General features: G+C 39.0%; 1 protein-coding gene across 1 annotated transcript; it reads left to right on the top strand.

The window, feature by feature from the left end:
- Positions 1-6,989: 6,989 nt before the first annotated feature.
- Positions 6,990-16,438, top strand: LOC139719721 (serine/threonine-protein kinase 40-like). Its single transcript, XM_071631114.1, has 8 exons — positions 6,990-8,128; positions 8,711-8,845; positions 9,663-9,690; positions 9,757-9,956; positions 10,686-10,854; positions 13,624-13,768; positions 14,981-15,100; positions 16,129-16,438. The coding sequence occupies exons 1-8, from the start codon at positions 7,082-7,084 to the stop codon at positions 16,436-16,438; spliced, it is 2,154 nt and encodes a 717-aa protein (XP_071487215.1). The 5' UTR covers positions 6,990-7,081.
- Positions 16,439-17,075: the final 637 nt, after the last annotated feature.

A 17,075-nucleotide genomic window follows, 5' to 3' on the forward strand; every position in this document is an offset into this window, starting at 1 on the left:
TTGATTTTAAGATGAATTTAGCATTTCAGTGATTGCTGTTTTTGTTGTTCAAAAATGATAAACTTAGCCTGACTTTTTAGGAAATTTATACAAAATGTATTTATCTACAGAATGGAAATTGATGAATGATATATATTCTGTATATTACTTGCTCTCAAATAGTTTGTTTCCTTTAGATAAATCAAGTGGGAAAGTGAAATTGTTTTCCTACCTTCCTATGGGGGGGGGGGGAAGGTATTGATTTTATCTGTATGTGTTTGAGAAAGAGTCACATGCATAAGTCCAAGATTCTCTTTTATGTACTTTTTTTTTTACATAAGATGTTGGAGACTTCTTGATGTAGCTTGTTGTTTATGTTTTATAGTATGTAGTCTCTCATCTTAATGTAGGTGAATATCTAAATTGAGTTGAGCTTTTTATATGATCATGACATCTTAATTGCTGTACTTTCAAGATGTTCTCTCCCGGATTATGTCCAGTTTTTGTCTTCTGTTTTAATGTTGTTGATGTCCAAATGTCAGTCTTTGTGTTATGACGAGTTTCAAGTGATTGTGAGTTTATTCAATACATCGATAGCTATTGAGTCACAAGGGAAACCAGTCTTATAAATCCTTTCCACCAGTCTGTTTTTCTGTGTAGTTAGATTTAGCATGTATGTATGTATGTGGGGGTTTCTTGCTCTTTTCATTTTTTTTTTTTTTTTGCAGTTCAAGTAGATTCAGAGATTTGGACTATATCAGTTAATTTGATATATGATTGGACATGAAAATGTTGTTCAAGATATAAATTGAAAGAAGAATAAAGATATTTTGTGTGAGAGATGGTTGAAAAAAAATGAAAACAAAAGTATTTGTGGGCAACTATTGTGTCCTTATTGAGTCTCAGTGCGTTAATTTGTGATTTTTTTTTTCTCTCTCTCTTATTGTCTATTGCTGTACACTGTTATTACATCATTGTGTAAACACACGTATACAGAATGGTGTGGTTGTATGTGGAAAGAGATCTATTGTAAAGTTCATATTCGTGTATGGCATATGATTGTACAATATTTTAGAATTAAAAGAGGATACATCAATTCATTTTGATAAATTGCACCAAGTTTTGTTGTGTATTCATTGATTGTTGCTGAAAACTGCTATATATACATTACTCTGTGGTACGTAATGCAATAATTAGATATCAAAGCAGAATTATATCTGCTTATACAAGTCAGACAAACACAAATAAGCAGAGAAATTCACACTTTACTTCTCCCTTCCAAGGAGGACCTAGGTTGAGTGAGTGATTTTCACCAGCAAGGAACGATATCGTGCAAGAAATTTGTTGACTTTGGTTCTCTTTAAGTTTGGTAACCATTTTGTTTATTTGTTTGCTATAATATATGTATGTGTATATATATATGGGCCGTGACGCGAGAAAAGGGCCCTTAGGGCATTAAATACCGAAAATGAGGTTTCACCTCCACATTGTAGAAGAAACTCTGACGCATTTAGATATGCAAACCTTTTTCTGAAATTCCAATCTTAAATGACCCCATTACGACATTCAAAAAAGCATGTTTTGCCCAAATCCTGTCACTTTTTGATACGTCTATGCGTGTGCGCGTAGTTATAGCCAGTTGATCTTTTTTGCGCGTATTGCTTTTTCAAACTTCCGCGCAGTTTTCTGGCGTTTGCGCGCAGTGGTGCTAAGGGCCCTTTTCTCGCGTCATGGCCCATATATATATATATATATATATATATATATTTATTTATTTATATTTATTTATTAATTTATTTTTATTTATTTATTAATTTATTTTTATTTATTTATTTATTGTTTTGAGATGTAAACTATGTCACTGTTTTATTTTCCCTGTGTGTCCAGTGGTGCATCTCAACTGCTTGATTTCAAGTCTGGGAAGATGTCCAGTATATTTTCTTTTCTGAACTTTTATGAAATTTAGTGGTATAATAATATTATAGATAGATAAATAGAAAATGTGCATACCAACGATACTTGGATTTATTATATGAGTGGGTTAGAGGGAGGGAATGAGGAGTAGTTCGATTTTCCTTTTTTTGTAATAATAATCTTTCAAGAATAGATATATTATATACAAATCTTATCCTATTGGCGCAAGAAATGCCACGTACATGTATACTGGGGAGGTGTTATGGCCACATCATAAATGGTTATGCCCACAAAATCAATAGGTATTTCCACAACTTTGTTCTATTCTGGTCTTTCAGTTTTCTCTCAAGTTTTCAGCCGGACTCTTGTGTGATTGCACTCTCTTCACTATAACATGTACAAAAAACATATGTATATGCATATGAAGCGTTTGTTCGCAAAAACCGATAAGTCCATATTTGCCAAATGGAGATATTTGCGATTAAAGGTCAAGAAAAAATAAAGAATAATAAGAATTTTTTTGCTTCTTTTGACCATAACTTCAAAAATATACCTTTATATGTAGTGACCAATATATCATTTAAAAGGTATTATTTTGTGCTTTATGACAGAGACCGTACTTCAAAATCTTCAAAAATGGACTTATCGGTTTTTGCAAACAAACTCTTCATATACAGGGGCATAGTGTATTGTTATCTACATGCAATTATCAGAATTGTGCAAACATTCTGATATATATCATGTATTACAAAATATGGGATAGACACAATATCTGAAATATCACAGAAGCAAATATATCACAGTTATACAGATATAACATAAGGTTTTGAGTTTCCTGTTTATGTTCAATGGTGTCTGTCATGTGAGTGGTGCATATAAATAGCATGGATGAGAGAATAATATATTGATATAACTGATTGTAATATGATTTCCCATTCCCTGACTACCTTTGACAATTTTATGTGAAGTTATCTATGTATCTTGAATGAGGAAGATTGAGTTTTTAATACAGGCACCTGAGAAAGTGGTGGCAAAATAGTTCATCATTGTCTATTGTTTGTATCAACACACACACACATGCACACACATGTATAGATATAAATAAACAGATAAATAGATAAATAAATAAATAAACAAATAAATGAATGAATAAATAAATAAATAAATATGTATAAGAGTTTGTTCGCAAAAAACGATAAGTCCATATTTGCCAAATGGAGATATTTGCGATTAAAGGTCAAGAAAAATAAAAAGAATAATAAGAAAAATTTTTCTTCTTTTGACCATAACTTCAAAAATGTACCTTCATATGTAATGACCAATATATCATTTAAAAGGTATTGTTTTGTACTTTATGACAGAGACCGTAATTGAAAATCTTCAAAAATGGACTTATCGGTTTTTGCAAACAAACTCTTCATATATATATGAAGAGTTTGTTTGCAAAAACCGATAAGTCCATTTTTTTTAAAGACTTTGAAATACAGTCTCTGTCAGAAATTACAAAATAATACCTTTTAAATTATATATTGGTCACTACATATAAAGGTATATTTTGAAGTTATGGTCAAAAGAAGCAAAAATTTTCTTATTATTCTCTGTATTTTTCTTGACCTTTAATCGCAAATATCTCCATTTGACAAGTATGGACTTATCGGTTTTTGCAAACAAACTCTTCATTATTATTATTATATATATATATATATATATATATATATATATATATATATATATTATATATATATATATATATATAATATGTATATACACGTCAACCTTGCATATATAAGTCCACCTGGCATAAGTCAATTGCCAAAGTCGAAAGTCTTTTCAAGTCCTCTTTATATTCTATTGATTTTAATCCCTCATAAGTCAAATTTTCTCTATGTCAAATCTATTTCTTCAGTCCAAATAGATTTGACTTAGGCAAGGTTAAATGTATATCTATTCATATATGCCTCCAACTAAAAGGGTTGTTTTTTTAATACGTTTTCAGTTACTTCATTTCAATACACTTTGTCAAATTCAAAGTAAGTATTAATTGCAAAGCAACATAAAAACAACACTATAATCTCAAATGATGATCGATGATGATGATGACCATAATAATGTTATATGATTATTGTGAATAATTTCATTCGAGGGCTAAAGGCGATAAAGTCATTGTATACCCTGAACAAGTATAAAGCAAGATATTTCTCATGCATTTGACGGAAAAGGAGGAGGAGGAGGAGGAGGAGGAGGAGGAGGAGAAGATGAAGAAGAAGAAGAAGAAGAAAAAAAAAAGAAGCAGAAGAAGAAGAAGAAAAGAGATTTATCTCATAGCAGTTTGAGTCAGAACACGTATGCACATAAGCTGACACTTATAGGAAATTTGAAGGATCAGGGGAAAAAATGGTAGTACCTTTTACTACACTGTATGTCAGACTCTATGCATACACACATATTACTTGTAGGCCTTCGTGATGAATACTGTACAATGATAATCAGACGTATTTCATTCCCTCTCTCCCGCCGTCTCATTTTCTCCAATTTCTGGAAAAAATCTGCAAAAGTACAGTATTGTACGTTTACAGCTACCATATTGTCACTGTGTGTCGCAACAACATTACTCACCGCTTTCTCTCCCGTATGAAAACTACTCCACTATTAACAACGCGTGAAGCCACGGCGCTATGTTATCTTCCGCTCTTCGTACTTTCGCACTGACGAGTGCGCATGCGGTCGTGATACTTGTAAAACATGTACGATTGACGATTTCACGTACATTTTGTACTCATACACATAATCAACATAACCTACGGGAACGTCTTGTGTCATGTTGTTGACAGGATGTGAAAGCTATAATACGCCGCTGCTGCACGTCACCAGTAGAAGCTAGTGGTCACCGTCATTCATACAGTCTACTTCGCCTGACAACAACATAATTTGACCCATAATTTCTTACCAAAATTATTCAAAGAAGATTACTATGGACTGGAGGAAATCTTGGAAACGTTGCTGTCTATGACGTGCAAACGTGACGATGCTGCCTCTGGTAAAACTAAATTTAGGCCTACACTTGTTAAATTACTCTAGCACGTCACTGCACTGTAGCAGAAACGATGCTAACGTTAAAACGCCACTGCACTGGTTAGAATAGATGATAGATTAGTAACGTTAGAAATCTAACCGTTAGAAATTGAATTAGAATGTTAATGCTACAGTAAATTTACTGTACAATGTACTGTATACGCTATATAATTTTCGCGTACATGAATTTTCGCGAATTGCCGCTGTCACACATTTTCGCGAGTGGTTAAATTCGCGATTGGGGGACCAGAGAAAATATGAAGTGGCAAAGAGAGTGTGAATTTTCAACTTACTAGCAATTAAATTAGAATGATAGTTAATTAATACACTGCATGAAAAAAACCTACCACACTCTGTGAACTAGTAAGTTAGAATTTAACATTTTTGATGTGGTTAAGTCCATTCAAAACTCAATTTAAATCGCGCTAACGTTAGATTTCTGTGAGTGGTACGAGGGGTGGCCTACGAGTAAATTCAGAGGCAACCAGCTGGAGCATACGAAGCCCCGGCCCCTAAATGGGACATAAATTACTTCAGTTCGGGAAACCCACTCACAAGGGGGGCCCCTCCTTATAAGTAACCCGTCCCCCTTATAAGTAACCCCGTCCCCCTTATAAGTAACCCCCGGGGCACCCCTTATAAGGAGTCTCCACGCTTTTTTGCAATGCAACGCGAAAATGAAAGGACTGCGGCAATTCGCTTGATTATGTCCATAAAGCTTCACAAGTTTCCTAGTTACGAAATTTGAGCAAAATCGGTTCGAGGCATCATATCTAAAATCATGGATTTAAATGCGATGTCAAACGACCCATGCGAATGCTGAAATGCGAGCGATTACTGGCGTGAGTGTCGCCAGGCGCGGCGGCACGGCAATGGTTGAGTGCAGACGTGGCGACTGAGTACGAAAGTCTCCGTACTCAGTCGCCACTTATAAGGGGGACGGGTTACTTATAAGGAGGGGCCCCCCTTGTGAGTGGGTTTCCCGAACCGACTTGTAAAGACGTAGCGGCATGCAAACGCAAGAGCTACAATTGTAGTAGGGTTGGGGGTACCACCTATCGTCACCCTAAGGATCTGTAGCTTGTTTATTCTAGAAATATAACACAAATTTGCCTAATTCCTACCTCAAACGTTGATTATGAATCTCCGTTTTAAAATAGCGCAATTTTAGTGCGTGCATTCCGTTTTCTTCGCGCAGCTACTTAAAACGGGTACCTTGCGATTGACACCCCTTCCCCTCCATGGGTAATACACGTGAATTTCACAGCATAGGTAATAACACGTGAATTTCACAGCATATAGGTAATACACGTGAATTTCACAGCATATAGGTAATACACGTGAATTTCACAGCCATGCGTCGTTACTGAGCGGATGTGTAATTTTTAGCTTGGTTTGTTTAGTTTGATTTTCGTTTCTTCGTTTTTATTGTCTTTATAGCTAATGACACTTAATCCCGCGCGTACCTTTTCGTTCTATACGCAAACAGCCATGATACGCAGGGTGCCGATGGGAAGGTACCCTGCCGATAGGTGGTACCCCTACCATACTTAGTACATGATACAGTACATAATCAGTAATGAAGAAATGCCCCCCCCCCCCCCCCCCGAAAGAAGAAGAAGAAAAAAAAAAACAACCCAATTTTAGCTTGCCAATAATCTTCTGTACCGTAGTTTATGGGTAAACTCGGCCTAGTGGGTAAAGTCGGCCCCCAGCGCGCGCAGTACCTAATTGTACTGTGCGCGCTGGGGGCCGACTTTACCCGCTACTACGGCAGTAGGCCGAGTTTACCCAACTACTGTAGGATGTCATGGAACACATAGCACTGTAGAAATTAGATAAAACAGCTGCTTCTTTTGTTGTTGCAATAGATTTAATCTTACCAGTGTTTAACATTCATGAGTAATACCAATTTTCCCTCTCTCTCTTGTGTATGCCCCATCACAGGGTACTAGTATGCAGTTTCACAAGATGAAGACACTTTTATTCTCAGGAAGAGCTTTATGATAGCAGCACCAAGGACGTGTGTTGCTCAGCTGGTGACGGGTATGAACAATCCGTACCTGGTTGTGATACATTGCACCTCAAGTCGTGGAAACTAGGTTGTAGAAGCATAATGAAACGCACGGCTACTGGTCTAGCTGCCAGTCAACAGCAAGCCAGTTCCCGGGGCAGTCGCACCTCGGCAAGTAGGAATCAAAATGTAGGGCCATCTGGCAGTAGACCAACCCCTCTGCACATGCGTGGCACAGTGAACAGATCACTCTCTTCTTTGTCATCAGACTTGGCCGAGTCTCCTGCGCAGGAGAACTCTTCACCAGTATTCCAAGAACAATCATGGAATGTTCCACAGTATGAGTTGCAGAGAACTAGACCGACGGGCCCTTCGGTTCCCTCAGTGCCCAATCTACAAGTGCTGGGGCCCTCGTCCCAGGGGAGGTCGTACCACCAGCACCATAACCGTCACCACTTGTCTATGCAAATGCTCGGTGGCGGCCAGGCAGAATTCGAAGCCTCATGGTCTGGTGGACAGCCGCGAGTGCCTGTAACACATGCCCGACAGCAGCAACATGGGACCGGAGCAAATGGAACAAACGGGAGTCTGCGCATTCCTCACCTGGCGAATGTCCCTGTGACAAATCAACGCACCATGCTGCGGGCGAGAAGGATGGAGCAGGTACAGCAGGCCCCGCAGGAGGACCCAACCCCTGGGCTCACATCCCTTGAACGGATGATGGCCGCAGGACCCGCTGTACTGACATCTCTTCAGCTTGGGATTCCCGGTTCCCCACCAACGTCTGGCTATCCATCTCCGACAGCGTCTTATCTTTCCCCCTTGACGAGTGATCCCTTCCCGTATGGCACACCAGGAACCCCGCCTTCCTCCCTGTCCCCCTCCTCCCAGCCCTCTGCATCCACCACTCAGCAATCTCAGCCTCAGACATCCGTTGCATCGGCATCAACCTCGCGATATGCGTCCTCATCATCTCAGACCGTCCCGATGAGTAGTGGACTTCATTCTGCCAAGGTTCCCACCTCCGGTTCAACCCTCAAGCGAGCAGGTCCCTATCTGCTTGGACCGAGGCTTGGGACTTCTCCAGTTAGAAGCATTGTGCAGTGTTTGGCTCGCAAGGATGGAACTGATGACTTTTACTCCTTGAAGGTTTGTAGTTTGTGGACTAATACAGTTTAGTGTTCAATCCTTAAAAGCATACTTATGTGACTGTTTGTCTTCTTTTCATTCCAACATTCCCTGCATGAAAAAATTAAATCAAGAAAATGAAATCATATTAAAAGTTGCTGTTTGAATTCTTTGTTGGATGCACTCGGAACTGCATATTAACATGTGAACACAATGGACAGAACTTGGAATGAAGGGATTCCTAACATGCTCTACAAAAATCCTCATTTCTCTTTGACCACTGAAGCAAATCTGACGGGGTTTTATAAGATGTGGGTAATAAATCATAGTTCCATATCCTGAAATTGTATTTGGATTGATTCACTATTTTTAAAGTTATCATTGTGGAGGTCCCCGTTGTAATTTTTTTTTTTTTTGACATACGGTATAGTGTATGTCCAAAAATGAAGCTTTCACACACTGTATTTGCTTCCTCTTTTTAGCTCTCCACTTGGTGATTCAACAGTATGTTTTGATATGAAAGACAGAAAGACATTTCAATAGCAAGACAAAGACTTATGGTGGAGAAGTGTTTGTGACCCTGCTAACCCTCTTCACTTTTAGATATTGACCCTGTCTGAGAACGGGCGAGAAAACCAGGATGAGAGGCAAGGGAAGATGCTGCTCCACACAGAGTATTCACTTCTCTCACTGCTGAGGGACCAGGAAGGAGTTGTTCACCATCATGGACTATTTCAGGTGGGGTTTTCAGGAGACTCCTCGAAAAATGTGTTATAATGTCTCCCAGCTGACCATCATGGACTAGTTCAGGTGGGGTTTTTCAGGAGACTCCTCAAAAAATGTGTTATAATGTCTCCCAGCTGACCATCATGGACTATTTCAGGTGGGGTTTTCAGGAGACTCCTCGAAAAATGTGTTATAATGTCTTCCAGCTGACCATCATGGACTATTTCAGGTGGGGTTTTTCAGGAGACTCCTCAAAAAATGTGTTATAATGTCTCCCAGCTGATCATCATGGACTATTTCAGGTGGGGGTTTTCAGGAGACTCCTAAAAAATGTGTTTAAATGTCTCCCAGCTGCCCATCATTGACCATTTCAAGTGGGGTTTTTCATGAGAGTCCTCAAAAATGTATTGAAAAGACTCCCAGCTGCCCATCATGGTCTCTTTTGGGTGGGGGTTTTCAGGAGACTCCTGAAAAATGTGTTATGTATCTCCCAGCAGCCTTGCACAGTAGCACTGTCCAAGTCAAATTGATTTATCTCTCATCCTGCTCCCTGTAGATATGAAAATGAAATCATTATTGTCTGTTTTGCGCCTTATTGTTAAGATGTGCAAAGGTGCCTTGTCTCTCCTTGCCTTTTGTCAAGGCCCTCTCGCTGTATGATGGCTATAACGGGCGAGTGAAGCTGTATGAAAGAAATCCATGCAACAAACCTTGCAGTAGGTGATTGAAATTTGGTGATCCCATTGTTAACCATGGCCCATGTGCTTCTCACTACAAACTGTTGTAACCAGTAAATGACTGATTAGTTCTTGAACGTGTTCAAATACAGGACCGAGCATATGAGATCCGACCGGATGTTATGACTGGAAAAGTTCCGTCTTCTTCATCATCATCGTCGTCATCATCGGTAGCATCCACGTCATCATCCTCGTCCTCCTCCAAGGTGCCATATAAGAAGCGGCTGTGCCTTGTGCTGGACTGTCTGGTGGCGCACGACTTCAGTAACCGGACGGCGGACCTTGTCAACCTCCAGCACCATGTTATCCAGGAGAAGAAACTCAGCGAGAAGGAGGCCGTCTACGTCTTCCATGACGTGGTCAGCATCGTTGACAGCTTGCACAGTGTGAGTCAGACTTCACCCCCTCTTGCCAATCAAATACTTTATGCCATCTATTAAGCCAGTCTAATTTTTTATGAATCAGGACTACCCAACAATTTTACAAGATCTTGCTAAATTTGTGACTGTATGGGGTACATTAGTGAATGGATACTTATGCATGTGCGTGCCTTGCATTCATGTCGAGATCAGAGTTTACAATTTCGCGTGTTGTTAAAATTCACGAATAACACTCAAATCCAAAATTTTGCGAAAAATAACTACTTTGCAAAATATAATATGGCATATTCAGTAAAGGCGCTTTCTAACTGAAGCACTTGGATAGTGCAATTTCATTTTTTTTTAAAGTTTTTCAGCAGAACATAGAGAATTCACAAATTTCTCATGAAGTTTCAGTCAAAAGTGAGAAAAATAGTGTAATGAAATACAAACTGCAGGGTTATCTTTTTTGTGTACAAAACACAGGAGTAATATGAATTATTCCTATCACTTTTTATGTGTCACATTCTTGTGTATTGAATAGAGGAAGCTGGTGTAATAGCCGTTTCTATCGGTTCATTTGTGACATAGGTTTGTGAAAATACCGCAAAAGTGAATGCCTGCATGCTGTTTCATCTCTTGCACAAAGATGAGAAATGAATTGATTTTTAGATTTAAGTGTATTCTTGGAAAGCATGTAGTGCTTCTGACAACAGCTTCATTTCAATCACTGCTCTTGTTTGCTTATCTCTCCAGAAAAACATCGTCCACCGAGACTTGAAACTTGGCAACATGGTTCTGAATCGGCACACCCGCCAGATCACTCTGACAAACTTCTGCCTGGGCAAACATCTCGTCAGCGAACAGGACCTTCTCAAGGACCAGCGAGGGAGCCCCGCTTATATAAGCCCTGATGTCCTCAGTGGTAACTAATTGTTCACTCTTTTTGAAAAGAATGTCACTTTTCGTTGTATTTGTTGTTATAGCAATCATATCTCATCACTAGGTAGACATATCAGTCTGAATTAAAGTCATCATTTGATACACATACTTTATGATGACTTCAATATGCACTTAAAGGGAACGCAAACCCAAAGAGCAATGTGGATTGAGTGAAAGCAGCAACATTAGTAGAACACATCAGTGAGAGTTTGGAGAAAATTGGAAAATCGATGCAAAAGTTATGAATTTTTAAAGTTTTGGTGTTGGACTCGCTAGATGAGGAGACTACTAGAGGTTATGACGTACATGAGTGGACAACAATATAAAGAAAATATAAAGAAAATTCCACAAAAATTCATTATACCCCCGCCAAACGAAGTTTGAAGGGGGTATATAGGAATCAGCGGACGGACGGGCGGTCGGGCGGTCGGGCGGTCGGTCGGGCGGTCGGGCGGTCGGTCGGGCGGTCGGGCGGTCGGGCGGTCGGGCGGTCGGTCCGTTGCAAATCTTGCGTCGCGAACTACTTCCTCAGTTTTCAACCGATTCCCATAAAACTTGGCACAGATGTGTGCCTTGGGTTGTAGATGTGCAAGACGTATTTTTTGACAGTACCCAAAAGTACGTTGCCATGGTAACGGCATATTATGGGCAAAAATGGGTACAAATCTTGCGTCGCGAACTCCTCCCACAGTTTTTGATCAATTTTTATGAAATTAGGTACAGATGTTCATCTGAATATGTTAATGTGCAAGACACATATTTCCGCAGTGGCAAAAAGTGCGTTGCCATGGTAACGGCATGTTATTGGTAAAATATAGGGCAAAATGCTTCATGGCAAAACTGCTTCATCAGTGTTCTTCCAATTCTCATGGAATCCATATTGAATGTTTGTCTTAGGATATAGGTCAGCATGACACATTTCTTGACAGTGACAAAAAGTATGTTGCCATGGTAACAGCTCACATATTATGAGCCAAAATGATGGAAAATTTTGTGTTGCAAACTACTTCCTCAGTTTTTGCCCAATTTCCATGAAACTTGGTACAGATGTGTGCCTTTGGTTGTAGATGTGCAAGACGCATTTTTCGACAGTACCCGAAAGTACGTTGCCATGGTAACGGCATATTAATGGCAGAAGATCAAGGAAAGATCTTGCGGATTTAACTACTTCCTCAGTTTTTTGACCAAAGCTTATGAAATGTGGCACACACCTTGATCTTGGTGGGAAGATTTGGAAGACATATTCTTCGGACGTGTCGGAAGCTGCGTTGCCATGGTAACGGCATATAAATGGCAGAAGATCAAGGAAAGATCTTGCGGATTGAACTACTTCCTCTGTATTCGACTGAAGCTCATGAAATGTGGCACACACATTGGTCTTGGTGGGAAGATGTGCAAGACATATTTATTGGACATGTCGGAAGCTGCGTTGCCATGGTAACGGCATATTAATGGTGGAAGATCAAGGAAAGATCTTGTGGATTGAACTACTTCCTCAGTTTTTGACAAAAGCTTATGAAATGTGGCACACACAATAGTCTTGGTGGGAAGATGTGCAAGACATATTTTTCGGACATGTCGGAAGCTGCGTTGCCATGGTAACGGCATTTAAATGGCAGAAGATCAAGGAAAGATCATTCCTTGGGTAAGACTGTCGTCACGGGGCGGGGGTATTAATCACCTTAAGTGATATTTCTAGTTTTTCATGAAAATTACAAATTCCATCAACTTGATACTGACATATGTTAAGGGTAGCAATTATTTCCCCTGCTTTCTGATAGCGGTTAGTCAAGGGCTCTTTCATAATGCTAGAAAAGTGAATTTTTGTTGAATTTCCTTTATATTTTCTTTGTATTGTCGTCCACTCATACGTCATAACCTCTAGTAGTCACCTCATCCAGCGGTTCCAACACCAAAACCTTTAAAGATTCATAACTTTTGCATCGATTGTCCGATTTTCCTCAAACTTTCACTGATGTGTTCTACTAATGCTGCTGCTTTCACTCAATCCACATTGCTCTTTGGGTTTGCGTTCCCTTTAAAGGGAAACTCGAACTGGTGTTTCAGAGAAACAAGTTGGAAAAAAAAAACAGAATTAGTGACAGTTTCATTTTATTTGGGCAAAAATGAAGAAGGTTACAGAATTTGAGTTCCTCATATGTTGATGTACTATAACAGTGATATCTGTGACAGTCACATGTTATATATTGCCTTGGTAAATATAGTGATGATGTCTGTGTGTGTTTTTTTTATTGTCACTAAACTAGCAAATGATGCAACAGTACCCTAAAACACAAACAAATCAAAATTGTCATTGTCAATTCGCCACCACAATGCAATGACTGTGTAAAATGATGTGATTTCTTCATATTTGAATTTCTAAAACAAGAAGCAAAACACAAAAACACAGGATGAATATAGGAAACATAGGTGTGTGAACAAATGGCAGACTTGTCATAATGATTGTTACTGGTATTTATTCGTTTGTCATTTTTCACCCACAAACACACACAAAGATTTTATTGCATCAAAGAATGAGAATTATCATTTCCATTCATGAATGCAACTAATATCAGGTTCTGTGAAATTGTCAGTGTATGATTACCCTTCTGTTTAGTTCAACAATTTTGCTGAAACTGTAAGTCAGATTTGATGATGAGTTCGTGTAATATTGCTCTATTTACTCAACGTTACATTGAACACGGAGTGTATGAAGTCGTACTGATCAATGTCTATTTGTGTCTCCATGAAGGCAAACCATACATGGGCAAACCCAGTGACATGTGGGCCCTAGGGGTGGTACTCTTCACCATGCTGTACGGTCAGTTCCCTTTCTATGACAGCGCCCCCCAGGAGCTCTTCAGGAAGATCAAGGCCGCAGAGTTCACCCTACCCCAGTGAGTATTCCAAGGTGTTCTTTCTGTGTAAACTTGAACCATCTCATACAGTGTGTAAAATATCAACCATTGCCGGGGCGACAAGACCTCGTATTATATAATAAAGATACAAAATGTCAAATGTTCAGGAGAGCAAAAAAACATGGCAGCCAAAGCACTATATCAAATGGGATAGCCTTTCCTTTACGTGCTGAAAAGAGGCAGAAGCTAATACTGAGTGATACAGACTATATCATTATTGCTGATGTAATAGTTATCATTTTTATTTTAATAGTCAGGATTTTATCATTTATATTCTTTATCACCATTACTACAACCCCTACTACTTATTATTGGTACTATATTGTAGTACAGTTGAACCTCTCGTATCCGGACAAGTCGGGACCGGGGCTCATTCGGATAAGGGATTTGGCCGGATACGGGAGACTCAATGCTTTATACATGTACACTTATATGTACTGATGTAGCCCATTGTAGTACCACACGTAGTAATGTGTATACTGCAACCTTTTCATTGTTACTCTCAGTAACAGACCCCAAAATAGAGGTTCGTGTTTGCAAGAATGAAATCATTTTCTTTTATAAATTCTTGGGATGATTTACCTAAATAATTATTAAGAAATGTATCAAATATATGTAATTCATGTGTGTTTGTTTAGGAGTTCTCAAGGAGTTGGGAATCCCCCTTTCCTCCCGTAATTATTTAAAAAAAAAGTCATGGCGAGATTGCGTCCGTATAATAGAGAGATCCGGATAAAGGGAGGCCGGATAAGAGAGGTTCAACTGTAGTAGTTTTGTTGTTATTATTATTATTATTATTATCATTATTATTATTATTATTATTATTATTATTATTATTATTATTATTATTATCATCATCATCATAATTACTGTTACCATTGCTGTCATCATTATTATCAAGTAAAGAGAAGACAAAATATGGCTTTCTGTCTCGAGTGTACCATGATGTTCTACAAATATTATCAAGCCTCATACCCTATGTGTTATTTGCACCATAAAAGCGCAATGCTATGTGGCCATTAATCCGTTGAGGACGAATCCTGAGTATACTTGTGCAGGGGTCTATGGAAAATGTGTGTTGTAGCAAAATCAGTCCGTCCTCAATGTGTTAATGATCTGATGAACAGGTAACGCCCAAGCTGGCTTAATAGAGATGAAGTGTGAAGTCACCTCTTGTTTCGTTCCATGCAGGGATGGCCGCGTATCTGAGAACACAAATGGTCTGATCCGTAGTTTGCTGGTCCTGGACCCCTCAACCAGACTTACAGCTTCCCAGGTCCTGGAATCGGTCAAGACCACACTGGCAATGTGGTGAGTAGTGGTGAACAGGCCCATTTCAGACTTAAATATTAAGATGATTTTTGTGAGCGTGAGTGCTGTGAGCAATCTACATTCTGCAGGCATTGCTTTTCTGTGGGGCCCTCAAATTTTCAGAGGATATAATTTGCCAGGGTAACATGAAGAATCGTCTGAAGTTCGATTTTGATAGACATGAAATATCAATTATTTTAATTTTATATACTGTATTGTTAAAATAAAGTAAAATGAAAAAAAGTTGAGCTGTAAACATGCCTATCAGAGTATGCATTGAAAAGTACCATAAGATTGTGAATTTAATGGGTGTATGCCATGTTCTACACTGTAGCGTCATAAAATGCTCTTGTTTAATTCATGCCATACTATGTAATGTTATGCGATAAAATATTTTGTCATGTCTCGTTGAGGTTTAATTCTGTTGGATGTTACAGTATCATGATAGAAAATTCAGATGCACTAAGCACTTGTGCAATTGCACTTATGAACATAGAAATAGATTATGTCATATGAACGTGTAGTAACCGTTTGTATTTGGTGCGTTTAATTGATTTGCTGTATTGTGCTGTATACCCCTCTTGGTATTATTCATTGTTTTGTTAATGTACACTTGTACTCTGTCATGATGTTAACAGTTATGCTTGATGATATCATCTTATGTTGTGTTATAAAGTGTTAATCGTGTAATTATACTACAGATGTATTGTATAATTGATGGAAATGATGAAAAGTGTTGAAAGTATACTACCGGTATTTTGTACTTTGTTAATGAAATTGCAGAAAGTTGATGTATTTGAAAAAAAGAAATGGCATACAGAGAATGAATAAATCAAATCAAATCAAATCAAATCAAAGTGAGAGTAAGCCATGGAGCTAAAGGCTATATACTATCCTGCTGAAAACATGCCAAGCCTAGGACTGCACTCAGCATTTGTTTTCATGTTTATTGCCAGTGTGAAATAATTATTTTTGATCCCCTATCTTTAATGTATTTGATCTCCCTATCTCTTTGTCCGAATAACCAGGAGATCCCTGGCCCTGCAGGGGGAACAACTCCAAGTAGTACCGGACATTGACAATGGGGATTGTGAGCCTCCACCGGCAAAGAAGCACTGTGAGCTGGCGGGACCGTGTGGAAACCTGGAACTGGACCTGAAACTTCACAGGGACAAGCCTTCGTCGACGACAGCGAATTCATCCGTTGTCGCCAGTAGCAACAGGACGCCTCGTTTGCCCCTCTCTGCCCACCAGCATCCCCCCGTGAGGCGGCTGAACCAAGACGCGCAGCCTCTCTCCGCTTCAGAGATCATCAACCTGTGCAACATGCTGTCATGATGACGTCCACGTCACTGCCGGGGGTAGGAGTTTGGGTCTTGTGGTTTTGTACTTGTTGGGCGATCAGAAGGTTCTGGGTTCAAGCCAGCATGTAATGTGCAGTGTACAAACACTGGTGAGGGCATTAATAAGAATTACCCGCACACTGTGCATTTGGAACAGTCTAACACATCAGAGGTGATAGCTGAAAGTGTTTGAACTGTTTGAAAGGTGTCGTGTGTGGGCAATTACGCTTTTGCCATACAAAATGATGTATATTATTTGTTTTTAAAATAATGAAGCAAATGTCCTTGCTCAAAGAATTTCAACTGTAGGCTTTTAAAATTCCACAGCAGCCATTTTTGCATTTTTACAATTTAAGTGCTAATGACTGGTCATTAAACTTTGATAATTATAGGTTATAAAGCAAAATTACATTCCCGTGCAACCGCTGCAACCGTGCCTGCCTGTCCCGCATTGGACTCATCAGTCACTTTTGAGCCTGCAGCAGACGTGGACTTCCTTAGATCTTTGTTTTCGAAGCAAAGCCATACATACACATACATACAAAATGTACATACATACATACTTTGTTAATTACCGGTACTGGTTATAAGCAAAATTACATGATGGGCAAAATGAATGCCTGGTCATGTGT

This window comes from Diadema antillarum, unplaced genomic scaffold (genome assembly GCF_040938485.1).
Source record: "Diadema antillarum isolate AM-2024a unplaced genomic scaffold, OU_Dant_1.0 scf00000114, whole genome shotgun sequence".
Taxonomy (NCBI): Eukaryota; Metazoa; Echinodermata; class Echinoidea; order Diadematoida; family Diadematidae; genus Diadema; species Diadema antillarum.

Excerpts from the sequence above, each read along its gene's own strand:
- LOC139719721 (XM_071631114.1), top strand. The coding sequence starts at position 7,082 with ATGAAACGCACGGCTACTGGTCTAGCTGCCAGTCAACAGCAAGCCAGT. Across the intron at positions 9,691-9,756 it reads ATATGAGATCCGACCGGATG|CATCCTCGTCCTCCTCCAAG; the intron begins TTATGACTGGAA and ends CATCCACGTCAT. Across the intron at positions 9,957-10,685 it reads TCGTTGACAGCTTGCACAGT|AAAAACATCGTCCACCGAGA; the intron begins GTGAGTCAGACT and ends TTATCTCTCCAG.